This window comes from Sitophilus oryzae, unplaced genomic scaffold, assembly GCF_002938485.1.
Source record: "Sitophilus oryzae breed Bouriz unplaced genomic scaffold, Soryzae_2.0 scaffold_980_pilon_pilon, whole genome shotgun sequence".
In the NCBI taxonomy this organism is placed as follows: Eukaryota; Metazoa; Arthropoda; class Insecta; order Coleoptera; family Curculionidae; genus Sitophilus; species Sitophilus oryzae.
Window position 1 is genome coordinate 3700358 of NW_022147617.1, and position 19899 is coordinate 3720256.

General features: G+C 31.7%; 1 protein-coding gene across 1 annotated transcript; it reads right to left on the bottom strand.

Annotated features, from left to right (window-relative positions):
- Positions 1-8736: 8736 nt before the first annotated feature.
- On the bottom strand, positions 8737-9814 carry LOC115891232. The gene is made up of 2 exons (XM_030911661.1): positions 9182-9814; positions 8737-9135 (listed from the first exon to the last, which is right to left on the bottom strand). Exons 1-2 carry the CDS (start codon positions 9812-9814, stop codon positions 8737-8739), a joined length of 1032 nt encoding a protein of 343 aa, XP_030767521.1.
- Positions 9815-19899: the final 10085 nt, after the last annotated feature.

Below are 19899 nucleotides of genomic sequence, written 5' to 3' on the forward strand. Positions count from 1 at the left end.
AGAAAAGGCAGAAGAACAAGAGAAGCTGCGAAAAGAGAAAGCAGAAGAACAAGACCGCCTACTGAAAATTCTGGAAAATCAAGACAAAATTTTCGAAGATTTGAAAATTCAACGACAAGACAAAGAAGAAGAACAGGACCGGCTTGAGAAAATTTTAGAAGATATGAAAATTCAACGACAACAAGACAAAGAAGAAGAACAGGACCGGCTTGACAACATTTTCGAAGATTTGAAAATTCAACGACAACAAGACAAACAAGAAGAACAGGACCGGCTTGAGAGAATTTTTGAAGATTTAAAAATTCAACGACAACAAGATAAACAAGAAGAACAGGACCGACTTGAGAAAATATTAGGTAATTTAGAAATTCGTTTGGAGGAGCGACGTCATAGAGAAAGACAAGAAGTTCAAAATCGTCTTAAAAAGAACTTCGAAGATCTGGAAAAAAGACAAGAAATACACCTTCAAGAAGCCGTAGAAGATCTGGAGGAGCGCCTTCAACAGAAAATGGAAAAATTAGAGAAGGACCTACAGAAGACCAAGGCACAAGCAAGGACACCTGGCGTTCCTGGAACTGCAAACCTTAAGGCCCCGACCTACGATAGACAAACCACCTGGACGATGTACCACCGCCAGTTTGAAGCAGCCGCCGCTGCCAACGGATGGTCCGACCAGGACAAAGCAGCGGCACTTGCCATCGCGCTGCGTGGCCCTGCCTTGGAACTGCTGCAAACTATTCCTGCAGCCCAACAGCAGGAATACGAAACATTGGTTGCTGCACTGGACAGAAGATATGGCGACCAACATCGACGTCAACTTTACCAGGCCCAGATCAAGACACGCATGCAGAGGTCCGGAGAGAGTCTGCAGGAATTTGAAGCAGACTTACGTCGGCTGGTACACCTAGCGTATCCTGAAGCACCGGAAGGATTTAGGGAGGAACTCGCTGCTCAGTGCTTTATCAGCGGACTGAGGGACAATGAATTACAGAGGGCGCTGCAAATATCGCGATTTTCTACCAGCAGCGAAGTACTCATCAGGGCGCTGGAAATAGAAGCTGCATTTAGCGCCATTCCTAAACCGAAGATAGGCTCAGTAACGGTTGAGGAACAGCCAAAGAGTTCTCACATACGTTTGGAGGAGATGTTTAATAAACTATGTGAATTACTAGTGAACAAGAGAGTCAACAACACCCAGACAGAGAACCAGAGAAGATCCCAGGATATTAGGTGCTATAGATGTGGCAGGAATGGCAATATCCAACGGGATTGTCGCATCCAAATGCCATTCCGTTCATCATTAAGAGAACATCGGCACATCGGAAGATCCCAGGACATAAATTGCTATAGATGTGGCAGGAATGGCCACATCAAACGGGATTGCCGTGTCCAAATGCGATTCCGTTTACCATCGAGAGAACATAGGCACCAGGAAATCAACACTAATGAGCGAGTATTGGCTGAAGAAAACAGAGCCCCTAGGATGTTTTCCGTTAGAGTCTAGGAAAACCGCTGACAGTTTGGTGATCAACGGGAAGGTCAATGGTAGAAGAATTCGAATGACTATGGACACAGGCGCTATGGTATCGTTGGTGCGGACTAACTCAGTGCAAGGATTGAAGATGATGCCTCTTAGAAGAAGAGTGTATTTACGTACAGTTACGGGGAAAATGGCCGTTGTACGGGGAGAGGCTTTCATGGAATTGGAGTTAGGGAATTTGAAGTTTCGGCATAGCGTTTTAGTGGCAGACATTGAAGATGATTTTATCATGGGTATGGATGTGATCAGTCAACATGGTTTTTCGTTTGATCACCATAGAAACATCCGGAAAATCGGAAATGAGGAATTTTCTGTATCTAAAGAGAAGAGACCAGGAAATATGGAAGAAAGATCATCGAAAATTGTGATGATACCTGGTGATACCAAGAAGACTGTGTTCGGGAAACTAGAGAAACCGTTGGGTGCCGTGTAGGACGGGTACAAATTATCGACAACGACCTAGATCGACGACGAGCTACCTTGGACAAGAAAATGCAACATCGCGAAAGCACTATCAGAGTAAAGAATTTTAAACTGAGAACTGACGAACAATGGACGACGTTACAATTGAGGAAAGATCAAATGGAAGATCCAGACATCGGAGCAATACTACGGCTCAAGGAAGGTAACGGCGAGAGACCACCGTCGCAGGATATTGCGGACAGAGGGCTGGTTTTCAAAGCTCTCTGGGCTCAGTGGAATTCACTGGTGATTGAGAATGGATTGTTAAAGCGCACGTGGGAAAGTGCGGATGGCAGGACCGTAACAACTCAGTTACTGGTACCAAGGAAGAAAGTCACCCAGGTATTGGAAGAAATTCATGGTGGTAAAACTGGAGCCCATCTTGGGGTAAACAAGACCCTGAGCAAGCTGAGAGACCGTTTTTACTGGGTGGATTATTGTGAAGATGTTAAGAAATGGTGTCAACGTTGTAAGATTTGCGCAGCTAGACAAGGACCAAGTACTCGATCTGGAGGAAAAATGGACAAGATAACGTTGGACTGTCGTTCGAAAGAATCGTTAGGAAGGAAAGATTATTGGGAATTCATAAGGCCGTGAGAAGTAAGATTACGCTAGCCAGTGACCGGATGAAAGCTCGTTACGACCTCAGAGCTAATTCTACGGGATTTCAACAAGACGATAGGGTATGGTTGTATAACCCACAGCGCAAGAAAGGAAGGTCCCCAAAGTTAACTCCAGCATGGGAAGGTCCTTATACAGTCATCAAGAGGATAAATGATGTTGTGTACCGGATTCAACGCAGCCCTAGAAGTAAGATGAAAGTAGTTCATCTGGATCGATTGAAGAGATACCAGACAGGAAACCTTGATCAAGGTGTATTACTGGTTGCATAACTGCATACTGCTAAAAATCGCAACGTGCATTGAGGAACCTCGCGCATTCGCCAGAAAGTAAAGAAAATTATAGAACTCTTTAGAAAAATCTAGAAACAACCGCCAGGGGGTATATAAGGCCCGCGCTTTGACAGTTGGGCAAGTTTGAAGTCTGAAGTCTGAAAATAGTCTGAAGTCTGAAGTTTGAAAATACCGCGAAATACCGTTAGAGTAATAGTAGTTGCATAAGTTGTGTTGTAAATAGTATAAGTTGTGTGTACAGAGTGAAACAAATAAATTCGTTAAGTATTTTATCGTGAGTTTAAATAGTGGACCCACGGAATCCGTAACAATATATTAAATAAGAATGTGTATTAATGCAGCGCATGCGTAAATGAAGTAATTTCTTCATATTTCCTTCTGCGCATTCGTATCACAGTTCTAGGACAGTTCAGAATCGGTAATAAGAAAACCCCGAAGTAAGCTATAGTATACAAAAGCACAAAAAGCCTTAACCCTTACAAGTGTGCTAATTTCTGCATCAAGTTCATCAAACCGAAGGAAACAGCCATCCGACGTCTGGTTTCGGGGATTTATCCCCATTATCAGGCCGACTTTGCTGGATGCTTCGATCTAGCCAATAACTAAAGAATATAAGGACATGTAACGCCCATATACGGGCTGCAGCAGAATTTGTAGACGCCATTCTTTTGATGGCAAACAATGAGTCATCATCTGGTCACCAGCGACAATTTTAGCGATCTTTAATAGTTTGTGTGTAGTGAACTTTTGTATAAACTTTATTACAATAGTGATTAGTTGTTCAGCTTTCAGGTGTAAAGGCAGCAGCGATAAGGAAGAGCCAGGAGTCACGTTTGATAGGTAAATAAACAGTCCGCTCCACCTTTTTAGCGTTTTCTTAGTTTTCTTATTGAATTCGATAATTTTTTTTCTCATGTTATATGTACTTGATGTGTGCTATACGTCGATACTAGTTTTGTACCTTTTGTTAACATTTTAATACGTTTTTTTTTCGTAATTAGTATGATACCACCGTATACACCATAGGCGTAGTAAAAACATTTATCAAAAAATATAAATATCTCTTCTTCAAACAGCTAGGTTAGGAAAAATATGTGCCACTGCACTGTTTGGTGACATCCTCACTTTGCTCTCGGGTGTTATTTGTCCTTGGATTTAATCATTGGATCTAGCAATCAAGACTCGAAGTGCAAAAAACACCCAGACACCAATTTTCATTCGAATATCAACGTTAGTTCAGAAATTATTTGGAAAAAACAAAAATAAAAATGAGACTTCTACATCCTGTATCTCCGAAACGAAGCATTTTAGGGCAACAATTTATACGAACTTTTTTATTTATTTTTATCTGCAGAATGTGCTGCCGAAGTTTCCCGAATACATTCGGACCACCCTGTGTATTATAGTGTAAATGTCAATCAGTCTATGTACAGGGTGGCCCGAATTGTATTCCGGAAACTTCGGCAGCATATTCTGCGCATAAAAATAAGTAAAAAAGTTTGTATAAATGTATGTCCTAAAATACTTAGTTTCGGAGATACAGGGTGTAGAAGTTTCATTTTTATTTCGATTTTTTCTAGATAATTTCTGAAGTAACGTCAATATCAGGATGAAAATTGGTGTCTGGGAGTTTTGTGACACGAGAAATTTGATTTTGATGTCAAAATGACTCTTATTTGTAGGGGGCGCCACCTACATGCGTTTTGACTGTTTTGAGGGTAATAACTTTTCGACGGTACCTGTATAAAACTACTGACTAAAAAAATATAAATTTCCATGACTTTTTACGTAAAAAATGTCTCTTGGTAAAAATCGCTACGAGCAACCGTTCTCAAGATATTTAAAATGGAAATAGTCAATACATGTCATTATTGACAAAAAATAAGCACACCTTGAATAGAGTTATTTGACTGAAATAATAAATTTTTATTTTTTTTAAATTAATCATAATTTTTTCTGCGAGAAAATGATGATTAAACAATTTCTGTTGAACTTTTGGTACAAAAAGATTTCAAATTTAAGATTTCAGTCTAATAACTATTTGGTCAACATTGTCAACATGTTTAATTTGTCAATCATGACAGGTATTGATAATTTCAATTTCAAATATCTCGAGAACCATTACTCGTAGCGATTTTTACCAAGAGATCTTTTTTATGTAAAAAAGTTGTAAATGTGTATTTTTTTACTCAGTAGTTTTATACAGGTATGGATGAAAAGTTATTACTCTTCAAACCAGTTAAAGCATATGTAGGTGGCGCCCTCTACAAGTAGGAGTCATATTGACATGAAAATCAAATTTCTCATTGTCAAAAACTCCCAGACACCAATTTTCATTCAAATATTGACGTTACTTCTTAAATTATTTGGAAAAAATGTGGAAATAAAAATGAAATTTTTACACCCTGTATCTCCGAAACTAAGCATTTTAGGACATACATTTATACGAAATTTTTAACTTATTTTAATCTGCAGAATATGCTGCCGAAGTTTCCGGAATACAGTTCGGACCACCCTGTATATGCATCTTAAAGTAGTTTAAAAACGCAAACTAATCCTCCGCAATGCTTTTTAATAATGAAGTTAAATTTAATTTCAAAAAATAAAAATATAATACGGCCTCAAACTTATTGCAAAAATTTCACAATTTTGAACAATTCCAAAACACCTAACTTTCAACCCCTGAAAACATGTTACTATCGCATATTTTTTTAAAGTAAATAAATAAAGTATGCAGATGTTTACTTCAAAATTAAGTAAATATTAGGTAAACCATTATTCTTAAGCTTCGTACAGAACTGAATGTTGCAACGAACAACAAACGGAATGGCAAATGAAGACGAAAAATAAAAAACTTGTTTTTAGCGAACCGAGCAGCAAACGAAACATATTTTTCCATTTCCAGTAATGTTTCAAACATGAATTCTGCAGCAGCATATACATATATCTACATACATTATGCGTTAACCAACAAAAAAACGAGAAAATCAAGAGGATAGTGGAAAATTTAGTCTAAGAGCTAGCAACGTTTTTGAGAAAGTATTTTAAGATAGTAAAAGATATATCTTTGATATATGAGATAATAAATTTTTAGGATAAATCTTTTTTTTTTTTTTATAGGATATATCTTTGATATATCTTTTACTATCTTTGAATAAGAAGACTAAGGAAGGAGCATAATGCTATCCATGTATTCATGCATGGTGGGCGGAAAAGCCACCATAAAAGCTCTCTAGGGTGGGGATCCTTGACAGTTCTGTTTGACGATTCATTTGACACATTTGAATTTGATTTGAAATTTTGTGGATTTGTCAGTCTTTACGGAGCTTATTTTATGTTATTTATTATTTATTCTACTACTGATAGTTGTATAAAGGTAGTAAATCTAGATGGAAATTGTGGCAGAACTTAAATTAACAGTGACACTATCGCGATTTATCGAAAAAGACTCTAAAATAGTTGGTTGTGTAGCGTGCGGTAGATCTCGGCAAAAATTGAGTGAAATAATGGAACAACTTTTCGCTAGTAAGTGACTATATAATATACATACGTGTAGTAAACCGATCATTTATGAAATTCACTTAAATTAACTAAATTATATATTTTCTTTGCATTTTTAGCTTTTATTTATTACTTGTCAAAGATTAGATGTCAAAGAATTTAGATACGTTAATTTGACTTACCTGCTTCAGTAGCGTATCGGATGTTTGTGTTAATAAATACTTATTATAACTTATCTATTTTTATTAGAATTATATATTTTTATAACAATTTTAATAACTACCAACATTTATTCACAACGTAAAATAAAACAACAAATTATTAAGTCTACCCCACGTCTACCCTACATCATAGTTTTACATTTTTTAAATAAAATTAGAACGACACTGATAAACCGGAATTTAAGTCGGCCATATTTGAGGCCCATCGCGGTGTACCTAAGATTTTTGATATGCTCCTTCCTTAGTCTTCTTATTCAAAGTTTACTATGCTCTCTGGGACAGCATGTGGCCCATCTGGTTGTCGATACCCGTTGCGTTCACTACTGCGCATCTGAAGAATATCCTATATTTTTATTAGTCCTTTAAATTTTAGTATTGAATATAAACCGACAGACTTTCCATAGCTCAGCGCGTAGAGGTTCCGCCTATCAAGCGAGCAGTCAAGAGTTCGAGACCGGGTTAGGGCAAAAACTTTTTATTTTATTTTCGTTTATATTCTGATAGTAAAGTATTAAATATTTCGTTTTTTTGAATCACCAGAATTATTTAATACTTTACTATCCATATAGAATATATTATATCATATATTATATAGAATATAAACGAAAATAAAATAAAAAAGTTTCCGCCCTGACCCGGTGTCTCGAACTCTGACTGCTCGCATGATAGGCGGAACATGAGTCGAACAGCAGCCGCTGCAGCGCGGGCTGCCGCCTCTAGTCACGCTGCGCAAGCCAAATTGGTTCCATTTGAAACTGTACAAACCAGTGCAGCGGCTAGAGACGCAGCTGCTAGCCGCCGCAGCCAGCCACGGCACCGAAATTGCACCTTTACAGCGCTTTCAGATAGAGCGGAGCGTCCGCGCTGTTTTTGTGCTGTTTCTTTTTTCAAGATAGCCGTCAGACGAAATCATCCGGACGGAGCATACGCGAATTTCCAGAAATATTTCGTAAAACATTTCGGGGATAGTGTATTATAGCGGCTGTTTTAAACAGCCCCTACACTATCCGCGAAATGTTGTTATAAGGGTTCACAAAATGGCCATCTCTTTTTAATTATTTCCTGTTCAAGAAATTTTTGGCGGTTTTAAATGAAAATATATATTATGCGCAATCTGGATAGTTTTTCAAAATATCAATAAATAATTATAAAATATCTTTATTCGTTAACCAACAGCATCAGCTTTTCATGTGTGTAGAACAATTCTTTCTATCAAGGTATTAAATTATATTTGTATTTGATATAGAATCATCAAAGAGAATCATTAATATCAAATATCAATCCCAAGGATCGACCCATAATCAACCCATTATCAACATCAACAACCCCCAGCCAGGGTTCGGAAGTAGTTAATTAAGACGTAATTTACCTGATTAACTACGTGTAGTTTTTCTTCAAAAACTACGTCTTTTCCCGTTTATTAACTACATGAAAACTACGTTAATAAATTATGTATTGATATTATGAATAATTTTGCTTTGTATGAGAGGTCTAAATAATATGATGTGTGCATATTATATTTAAAGCCATATTTCTTCTATTTTCTTAAATACATTGTGTTTTTTCTTGTTTTTTAAAGCTTCAACTTATTATAACCTCACCTCAAACCTTTGATATTTGAAAGTTATATATGTTAGATTTTATCTTTCACTTTTATTATTTTAAAAAAACATTAAAATACTTTAAAACACTTTATTAAGTTTTAAAATTTAACAAAGTAAAATAAATGAATTATATGAACTTCGATACGACACGGATACGAGTTGCGTTCGAGAGTTGTGCGTTGTGCGTTCGAGTTGTTGTTCCTGGGAGAGAGATCGGCTTAAATATTCTTAAAGTTGCTGAGTCTTCGCTTCCCATCATGGAACTGCGACTTGTTTACTGAAGAGACCATGGGAACATCGTAGTTGGAAAGATTCTCAAGAAACATAATATGATTGTTTATGAGTTATATTAGAACGAACTTATACGTTTAACTTTGGAATAAACAATGAATAACAATAAATAAGTATTATAAAGTAAATAAAGGTCATTTGAAGGTTAAATATGGATATAGCAACTCCCCTTTTAGATAAAAGTTAACGCGTGGAGATAACTTTTAGACTGAATTCTTGTTAGGATTAAGTTCAAAAGATTCTTCTTCAATAGGTTCTTCTAAATGGATACTGGGTCTTCTACGAGGCCAGTATTTTCTTCCATTTGGAGAAAACAGATTCAACTTGATGGCAAGGTGATGGTGGGTAGTCATCATGAGAATTGCAATTCCAATTCGTGATCTTCTACGGGATTTGCATTTGCAGAAGATGTAAATCAGGACCAAGGTGACAATTACAATTATGGTTAAAATTGTAAGCCAACCATGGTGTTTCTTCACAAAAGGTTCATTGATCAAATTGTTCAATTGTTCGGAATATTCATTTAACTTGTGATTTGCAACACTCAAATCTTCTAGATTCAGTTTGCTTAATTTCAGTGGTTTCAGATTTGGAATCTTGATCTTCTCAGGAATATGGTATTTGAATTGGAAAAGTATTGTATGTTACATTATCATAAACATTAATGTCTTTTTGACCTTGAATTCTTGTACTGCCAACAAAACCAATACATTCACTTTGTAACTTTAAAAGAGTATTATTATTTAAGATTTTTGTAATAATGTCTCTATTTCCACATTTAGTTGTTAATGGTAAAGGATCTGAGATAATTATTAACCAAAAGTTTAAATTTAATTTGTTTATGTTATATTCTTTTGCCATGATCAAAGAAGATTGACAGGTTCTTGGCAAGTGATCTTGTTGCTTCAATAGTTGAGCTTCACATATACCATCACTATCGATTGGATATGGATATATGTTGGAACAAATTTTTGTGTTTCTGCCTGTTGATTTGCAAGCTTCTGGATCTTCAATTATTATGTATATCAATGAATCATCGCTACGCGCAAGATATTTAGAAGTTGTACTTAATAAAGGAATTGGATAAATTCGATATAAAGTATACTCTTCAGGTTCAACTAAAGGTATATTTAGAACAAATACTACTTTAGAATCTAATTGATAAGCTTTCAATTCGATAATATCTAGATACTGAGATATCGATGTGGCAGAAATTGCTAATGGAAGATTATTTCTCTTTAATGATTGAGATATAATAACTTCTTGAGTCAACCAAGTCATTTGGAGTACTTATAGAACTATGCAATATTTTTAACCTTGCAAAGTTATTGAATTTATAATATCATCAATTTGATTTTCTAAAAAAGGTATAGCTTTCCATAAGAGATTCACAAATGTTAAAATATCAATTTGTGATTGGAAATAATTTAATTGATCTGAAATGTCCATTATTGATTTTCTTATTTCTTTTTATATCATTATTAAAGTCTCTTCATCGATTTATGGTACAGATTGTAGAATTAAAACTTTGTTATAGATGTCGTTACAGATATTTGATTTTTAAGTTTTCTATTTGATATTCATCTTTAGTTATTTTATTTATACAATCATTATAATATTCATCAGAAGCATCTAAATTACCGGTTATTGGTTTCCATACTGTCCCAATGCCATTAAATATAACACGCTTTTCTCTATAAATATACTTATTCGTATGTATTATTTCATTATATTTTGTATTAATTGATCTTGATATTTGCTTAATAAAAAGACTTATATGCGTTTAACTTGATTTAAAAGCTATCATTCGTGGTGCGTCTTCTTCTAAAGTGTTTGAAAGCCTTAAATCTAATATTTTATCATTATTTAAAATAGTATTTTGATTAATTCTAAATCTTTATAAATTTAATAGTGTCCATTTATCATTGGATACTTTTATTTGTCCCATCTTCATGTGGTACACTCCGACTGTATTGTTGATTGGTGTAATAACATACTGGGAGTATACTATGGATAGTAATGTCAACTAAATCTGAAAAGTATTCGTGATTAACCATATCACGATTAAATTAAACAATTTAATTAAAAACATTTTTTTTTTCAAAACAAAATTAATTTTAGATGTTTGAGTTTCAGGGGTAATTCTATTAAACCGGCAAAATTAAAAAAAAATTCTTTTTTCAAAATGTTCGTTAAATATGTTTGATTTCGCACTCGGTGAAATTTATCTTGTGATTACGATTAATAATCTAATATTTGAGGTTTTCATACATCTACTGGAGTTCTAACAATATTATTTTGACAAATTGTTAATTTAATTTCTTTATCTTAGAAAATATACGAAAATATTTTCAATATTGGAAGTTCTATTTGGATTTTAACGTAGTAGGTTTCTACTGAAATTAAATTCATTTGTTCTTTATATAAAATATAAAATAAAAGAAACTACTGTAGTTGGATCCAATCAGGGAGGATTATATATAGTATTTCCTGTTTTTAACAGTTTTACTATTAAAAATATTTATTCTTTTTAAATGAAAGTCTGGATTTTCTTCTAATATGTCGTCAATTATTTTATGATGAAATTCTTGTATTTTATTTTGCCGAATACATTCTTTTGGCATTATATTTTTATGTTGTTAATTATGTTGTTAATTAATTAAATAATTGATTATTAGTAATATTTATTTTTGAATAATCAATTAATGATTGAGAGTCATATAAAGTGACAAATTTATTATATTCATTTTTAATTCTATCATCGATATCAATATCATTATCAGAATCTTCATTTTCATTTTCATGTTCACTATCAATTGTATTTTCGTTTGAGGCAAAAATAGGAAAATTTGTTTTTTGAAATAAATTGTGCGCATTTTTTAAAATGATTGATTTAATTCTAGATAAAGCATCTGCCATTTTTTTATTTTGCTTTTTCAGATTTATGAATAATTTTTGTAATCATATTCTTCAAGTTTTAAACGCCAACGAGCTAATCTGCTGCCAGGGTCTTTAATAGAAAATAACCGTAATGTTAAAGGGCGATAATCTGTTATTAAGAATGAAATTTACGACCAAAAAGATATGGACGAAAATGTTTAACTGCCATACGATTCGCGAAGTTCACGCTCTATAGTGGAATATTTTGTTTCAGCGCCGCAAAGGGTTCTAAAGCAAAATCAATAAATGAAATCTTTTCTATGTGTCCTTGTGAAAGAACGGCTCCTATAGCAAAAGCACTAGCATCTGTTTAACAGGAAAGGTTCTTCCAAAATTTGGATATATCAGAATAGGATTTGAAGTCAAAAGAATTCTTTAATTCTTCAAAGGAATCTAAACAATCCTGATTAAAAATAAATGGAACATCTTTTTTGCAAAAGTCTTGTTAAAGGCTTTTGATAATTTTAAAAATTTGAGATAAATCGACGGTAATATCAGCTAAGCCTAAGAAAGATTTTATTTCTTTCGGATTTTTTGAGTTATGAAAATTTTGAATAAGCGAAACTTTTCTGGATTGGGTTTAACACCTTCTGTAGTTATTAAATGTCCTAAGTAATGCAACTTCTTTTTAAGAGACTACATTTATCTGGTTGTATTTTAAGATTTGCCTTTGTATCCTTTGAAAAACTTCTTTAAGGAGATCTGGAAATGTGTCCAAAAGCGAATAGTTGGAGAATAAATTATTATATCATCCATGTAAAACTAAACATCTTTCATTTTGAATTCCTAATAAGAAATATTATTCCATGACTCGTTGAAAAGTCCATTTTAAGTCAGTAGCATTCTGACAGCTCATGTGACCATTTTCTACAGAAAAAGCCGTTTTGGAAATATCTGAAGTTGATTTCAATTTGATGAAATCCTGAAGCAAGGTCAGAAATGTTGAGAAATATTCACATTTACCTAACTGATCTAAAAATATCCAGTATTAAGAGTAAGGGGTACTTATCATCGATTGTAAAGTTCATTTAACTTCCTATAATCAATAACAATGCATATTTCTGTTTTTAGAAGCCTCTAATTTTTTTGGAACAATCCAAACTGGAGGACCAAGGGAGAAATTGAAGGACGAATAATACGTTGCTTTTAACATGTTATTGATTTGTGTTCTAACTTCTTCTTTGTGCATTTGTGGGTATCTGTAAGATTTGGTATATTGGTTTAGCATTGTTTGTATCCAATTGAGTGTTTAATGCATTTGTAAAAGTTAGGAACATCATTTCCTAAATAGAAAATATCTTGAAATTCGAGACATAAATTAGTTATAAAGTTCTTTTTTCTTCATCATTTAAATGATCAGTCTAAGTTGTGATTTATTGTTTGAATTCTATCAGTTTAGTTTGAATTTGGAAAATAATTATTTGTTTGATAATTATTATTTGTTTGATAATTTAAATTGTTTGTGAAATGTAAGGTTCAATTTGAATATCGGAAAAATTAATTGATTTTTGGAATAGCATTGAGTGAGTATTGATGTCCAAATTCTCATGTTCATTAACATGAACTAACGCATTTGGAATATAAACTTTTTCTTTGTCTTGTTTAGATAAAATTGCATCAGTATTTTGTAAATTACATTTAATTTAAAAATTTGTTCTGTTCTTCCATTAATATTTATTTCATTTTAATTTGTTCAGAATTTAAATTTTGTTCTCTCAGTGTATCTTCAATTTTAAATAAAGGCACCGTTTAAAATTTGTTATGAATTTTCTATTTTTTAAATCAACTGTGCGTGATAATGTTCGAGGAAATCTGAACCTAAGATTCCGTCAAAGTCTATATCTAAGTTGTAAGCCAAAAACTGTGAGGATCATTTGTTTTAAAAGGAATTAAAGTAGACTGAGTTATTAACAATTTCTGGTTAGTAATTCCTTTAATTTGAAATATTTTCTGGTATTCTTTGTGGATGTTTTTTTAACTGTGTTTTCTTTAAAAATAGAATTCCTGCACCTGTATCAATTAATATTTTTACCATATGTGTTTGTTATGTCGTTAATGTAGTATAAACTTTTTAATGTCTACAGTGAAAAGGTTCTAAATAAATTTCTGTTCTGGGGATTGAGGATTCGAGTGGTTTAAATTCAAAGTTTGAATTTCAGGTTTTGTGTCCGTTTTCTGTGTATCTGGAGGATGGTTTGGTCGGAACGCAAATGAAAATTTTTGCTGTTAGCTATTATCGTAGTTTGATAGTCATCTGTTCTTGCTCCAGAGTAATAATTTGAATAATCTTGAGAATTTAGAGGTATCATAAAAGTAATCATTTGAAAAATTATCAGAATAATTTTCAGAATAATTATTTAGTAATTATCAGAATAATTGTTTGAATATTCGATAATCAAGTTGAATAATCCTTGATTTACAAAATGTGCTCTATGATTGTGTGTCAAATTGAGATTTCTTTGAATTACTGATGGGCGTTGTTGAATTGCAGAAGGGCGTTGTTGATTGTTTGAATTATTATTTTGTTAAATATGGTCTTTGATTAACATTTGACTTTGTGGCAAAATGTTGAGCTGTCTTTGAAAAGAATTGTTGGTATTTTTGTGGGTTAAAATAGTATAATTATTATTATTCATTTGTCTTGCACGACATAAATCGTCTCTGGATAAATGTCCTAAACGTCCGCAAGATGTACACTTTGGTGGTGGCAAATTTGGTCTTTTAATAAGAGTTGATTTTTGTGGAAATCTAACTGTATTCAATTTATTTTTGTTTCTGATTTTTAAAATAAAGAAAGTTGTAACTTTTCTTCGAATACGAATTTGAGCTTCGATAATGTCTTTGGATTACTAACTTTGAATAATATGTCCTATATACGATGGGTCTAATCCTATTAATAATGTATTTAATGCCATAAGATTCGATTAAACAATTGTACTTGTTTTCATTATTTGTTAAACTGGATTTTGAATATTTGCATGCATTTAGCATTAAGAACTTGCACTCTGTTTAAAAAATATTAAAGGCGATTCATTTGGTAGTTGTTTAACTCTTTGGAGGTCTTGAATTAATGAAGATAAATCTCTAGTATCACCAAAATGAGAATTTAAAGTTGTTTTTATTTCAAAAATACGAATATGGTTTCTAGAATTTATTAATTGGGCTGCTCTACCTCTTAGTTTTATTTTAATGTGAATAACTAATAGAGTTTTTGGTTACCGGTTGACATGCCAAAGCACAAACACATGCATTAGAAATGTTTGCTTAAAAAGATTTGATCTCCGTCAAACTCTGGTATTATTGAAAATATTTCAGATAGTTTATATGGTTCTATCTCTGGTTCATTATTCATTTCTATTGATTCAGACATTTTATTTTTATTTTAGTAAATAGTAATAACTAAAAAAAAATATTTTATTTTTTATTTTATTTTATTTTATTTTAAATTATTTTAAGTAATCGATTAGCAGAATAATCGATTTATTTTAAACTTAATTAACTTAGTTAAGAGAATAACGAGGTTAAATTAAATTAAATTAAAATAACCCTTTGTTAAATAATCGTATAAGAAAATATCTTATTTTTATTTATCGTTTATAAACGTTTAAATAATATTCTTTTTCAAAATAATATTTTTTTCAAAAAAAATACCTAACACTAAAATAAAACGTAATGATTCGTTGTGTACTTACACCATAGACTTAAAATAAAATATAGACTACACTATTTACATCTCAACGCGGACAAACAATATTTTTTGTACACATGTTTACTTCTGGGTACAGTCGACCGAGCCTTCCTCATCCAGCCTATGTTGTCACGTCTTTAATATTATCAATATTTTTTTTCTTGTTGCACACATATATTGAGATATTAATACTACAGTTTAATAAAGTAGGTTTTAATATTCCATAGATGTATTAAATAGTCCTTATACTACTAAATTATAAGTCGAATACTGTTTAAAAAGGATAAGTTCTTTACAATATGACAACACCGATTAGAGGCGAGGGAGCCTATTCATTCATTATTACCTTGTAGTACGCGTCGCACGTGTGCGGTAAAGCCTTGTTGCCGCTATGTCCCCGGCTATATTAACCCATTTTCTTAGCTTGTAGTCCTTAAGTGTTTATTTTATTGACTTTTTCTGTTGAAGAACTATAAAATATGGTTCGCCAGTGCCAAATTTGCAAGAAATTTGACTTAAATAATCCATTTAAGTCTTGAAACGACTTTCGACCGGTAGGCAACTCTCAATTTACCCATTAGGAGTCAGTGGCGTTGTTGTAGAAAGGCGCTTATTTAGATAATATTTTAGTAAAATGTAAAATCTGAATTTTTTCTCTTGCATTACATTATTTACTTACTTACATTGTAACAAGATCATAATTATAACCCTGTTAATAATTAATAATGCTTTTATTAAAAATATATTCCGGTTTATTCTAAAATTATCTTCAGAATCTAAAATAACATACAAGAATTTTAAAATGATATTACATTATGAAACAATATTTTTTAATATACCGGGTCGTCTCAAAAGTGGCTCGCCCCTATAACTTTTTTATTTTTTCAGATAAAAAAAACAGATTTGTATGTTAGTAGGTATATGACATAAATTAGGATTTATTGACGTATTCAATTGTTTTTGGTATCTTCCTGTTTCACGGAAATGATTACATCTTTTGATTTTTAAAGGCACCCTCGGTATATTGCTACTTTATTCGATAAAAAATGATACTCTGAATAGAATGGCATATCATATGTCAACTTTTGACATTGTCGCTTAAAAACAAATCCTATTTTAAATTTCAATCCAGGGTGCCATGGTGTTGTTAAAAACACTAAGTTTTAATCAAGGAGCCTTGGAAAAATAGTTTTGATCGTCTAATAGGTTTCGTGTCTTGTCTAGGCCGGTTAAAAGATGTACATATCGTATTTTTAATCATATATATGTTAGATTTTATCTTTCACTTTTATTATTTTAAAAAAACATTAAAATACTTAAAAACACTTTATTAATTTTTATAAAGATACAAAATTATTATATGAACTTCGATACGACACGGATACGAGTTGCGTTCGAGAGTTGTTCCTCCTGGGAAAGAGATCGGCTTAAATATTCTTAAAGTTGCTGAGTCTTCGCTTTCCCATCATGGAACTGCGACTTGTTTACTGAAAGAGACCATAGAACATCGTAGTTGGAAAGATTCTCCAAGAAACATAATATGATTGTTTGATTTATATTAGAACGAACATACGTTGCTGGAATAAACAATGAATAACAATAAATAAGTATAAAAGAGTAAATAAGGTCATTTGAAGGTTAAATATGGATATAACAACTCCCCCTTTTTAGATAAAGTTAACGTAGAGTAACTTTTAGACTGAATTCTTGTTAGGATTAAGTTCAAAAGATTCTTCTTCAATAGGTTCTTTCTAAATGGATACTGGGTCTTCTACGAGAGAGCGGTATTTTCTTCCATTGTTGGAGAAAGTGGATTCAACAGTTCTGGAGGTGATGGTGGGTAGTCATCATGAGAAATTGCAATTCCAATTCGTGATCTTCTACGGGATTTGCATTTGCAGAAGATGTAAATCAGGACCAAGGTGACAATTACAATTATAGTTAAAATTGTAAACCAACCATGGTGTTTCTTCACAAAAGGTTCATTGATTAAATTGTTCAGTTGTTCGGAATATTCATTTAACTTGTGATTTGCAACACTTAAATCTTCTAGATTCAGCTTGCTCAACTTCAGTGGTTTCAGATTTGGAATCTTGATCTTCTCAGGAATATTACTGCAACAACTATATGGTATTTGAATTGGAAAAGAATTGTATGTTACATTATCATAAACATTAATGTCTTTTTGACCTTGAATTCTTGTACTGCCAACAAAAGCAATACATTCACTTTGTAACTTTAAAAGAGTATTATTATTTAAGATTTTTGTAATAATGTCTCTATTTCCACATTTAGTTGTTAATGGTAAAGGATCTGAGATAATTATTAACCAAAGTTTAAATTTAATTTTGTTTATGTTATATTCTTTTGCCATGATCAAAAGAAGATGTGGAGTTCTTGGCAGGTGATCTTGTTGCTTCAATAGTTGAGCTTCACATATAGCATCACTATCGATTGGATATGAAATATGTTGGAACAAATTCTTGTTTTTCTGCCTGTTGATTTTGCAAGCTTCTGGATCTTCAGTATTATGTACAACAATGAATCATCGCTACGCGCAACATATTTATAAGTTGTACTTAAGATATAATGTAAACAGTACGATGATCTAACAAAGAGGTGGATAAATTCGATATAAAGTACTCTTCAGGTTCAATGGTATATTTAGAACAAATACTACTTTAGGAGAATCTAACTGATAAGCTTTCAGTCCAATAATATCTAGATACTGAGGGGTATCGATGTGGCAAAGAAATTAGTAATGGAAGATTATTTCTCTTTTTAATGATTGAGATATATGCTGGCAAGTCAACCAAGTCATTTGGAGTAATTATAGAACTATGCAATATTTTTTAATCTTGCAAAAGTTATTAATTATAATATCATCAATTTGATTTTCTAAAAGTTATAGCTTTCACAAGAGATTAAAATATTTAAAATATCAATTTGTGATTGGAAATAGATTTAATTGATCTGAAATGTCCATTATTGATTTTCTTATTTCTTTTATATCATTATTAAAAGAGATCTCTTCATCGATTTGTAATTTTGAATTGTAGAATTAAAACTTTTAATTACAGATGTCGTTACAGATATTTGATTTTTTTAATAAGTTTTTTCTATTTGATATTCATCTTTAGTTATTTGTAGTATACAATCATTATAATATTCACCATCAGAAGCATCTAAATTACAGTTATTGATTTCCATACTGTCCAATGCCATTAAATATACCACGCTTTTTCTCTATAAATATACTTATTATTAAATGTCGCGTATTATTTCATTATATTTTGTATTAATTGATCTTGATATTTGTAATAAAAAGACTTATATGCGTTTTTAACTACAGTTTAAAAGCTATCATTCGTGGTGCATCTTCTTCTAAAGTGTTTAAAATATTATCTAATATTTCATTATTTAAAATAGTATTTTTAATTAATTCTAAATCTTTATAAACTAATAGTGTCCATTTATCATTGGATACTTTTATTTGTCCGTCTTCATGTAGGTACACTCCGACTGTATTGTTGATTGGTGTAATAACATACTGGGAGTATACTATGGATAGTAGTAATCCAATAAATCTGAAAAGAAATTATTCGTGATTAACCATATCACGATTAGATTAAAACCAATTTTTTTTTTCAAAACAAAATTAATTTTAAATGTTTGAGTTTCAGGGTAATTCTATTAAACTCGCAGAATTTTGAAAAATTTCTTTTTCAAAACGTTCGTTAAATATGTTTTGATTCTTACTCGGTGAAAATTTATCTTGTGATTATGATAATGATCTAGTATTTGAGGTTTTTCATCATCTATTGGAGTTCTAACAATATTTTGACAAATTGTTAATTTAATTTCTTTATCTGCGAAAATATAAGAAAATATTTCTAATATTGGAAGTTCTATTTGATTTTCAACATAGTAGGTTTCTTGTAAGTTAAATTCATTTTGTTCTTTATATAAAATATAAAATAAAAGAGAAACTACTGTAGTTGGATCAAAATCGAGAGGGATTATATAGTATTTCCTGTTTTTAACAGTTTTACTATTAAAAATATTTATTCTTTTTAAATGAAAGTCTGGATTTTCTTCTAATATGTCGTCAATTATTTTATGATGAAATTCTTGTATTTTATTTTGCGAATACATTCTTTGGCATTATATTTTTTATGTTGTTTATCTAATAATTGATTATTAGTAATATTTATTTTTGAATAATAAATTAATGATTGAGAGTCATATAAAATTGACAAATTTATTATATTCATTTTTAATTCTATCATCGATATCAATATCATTATCAGAATCTTCATTTCAATTTCTAATTTCATTTTCATGTTCACTATCAGGTGTATTTTCGTTTTGAGGCAAAAATAGGAAAAATTTGTTTTTGAAATAAATTATTGCCATTTTTTTTTTGAAATGATGATTTTAATTCTAGATAAAGCATCTGCATTTTTATTTGCTTTTCCAGATTTATGAATAATTTTGTAATCATATTCTTCGAGTTTTAAACGCCAACGAGCTAATCTGCTGCCAGGGTCTTTAATAGAAAATAACCATGTTAAAGGGCGATGATCTGTTATTAAAGTAAATTTACGACCAAAAAGATATGGACGAAAATGTTTAACTGCCCATACGATTGCCAAAAGTTCACGCTCTATAGTGGAATATTTTGTTTCAGCGCCGCAAAGGGTTCTAGAAGCAAAAGCAATAGGTAAATCTTTTCCTA

Excerpts from the sequence above, each read along its gene's own strand:
- LOC115891232 (XM_030911661.1), bottom strand. The coding sequence starts at position 9,814 with ATGACTTGGTTGACTCAAGAAGTTATTATATCTCAATCATTAAAGAGA. Across the intron at positions 9,136-9,181 it reads ACATTAATGTTTATGATAAT|ATCAAGATTCCAAATCTGAA; the intron begins GTAACATACAAT and ends ATTCCTGAGAAG.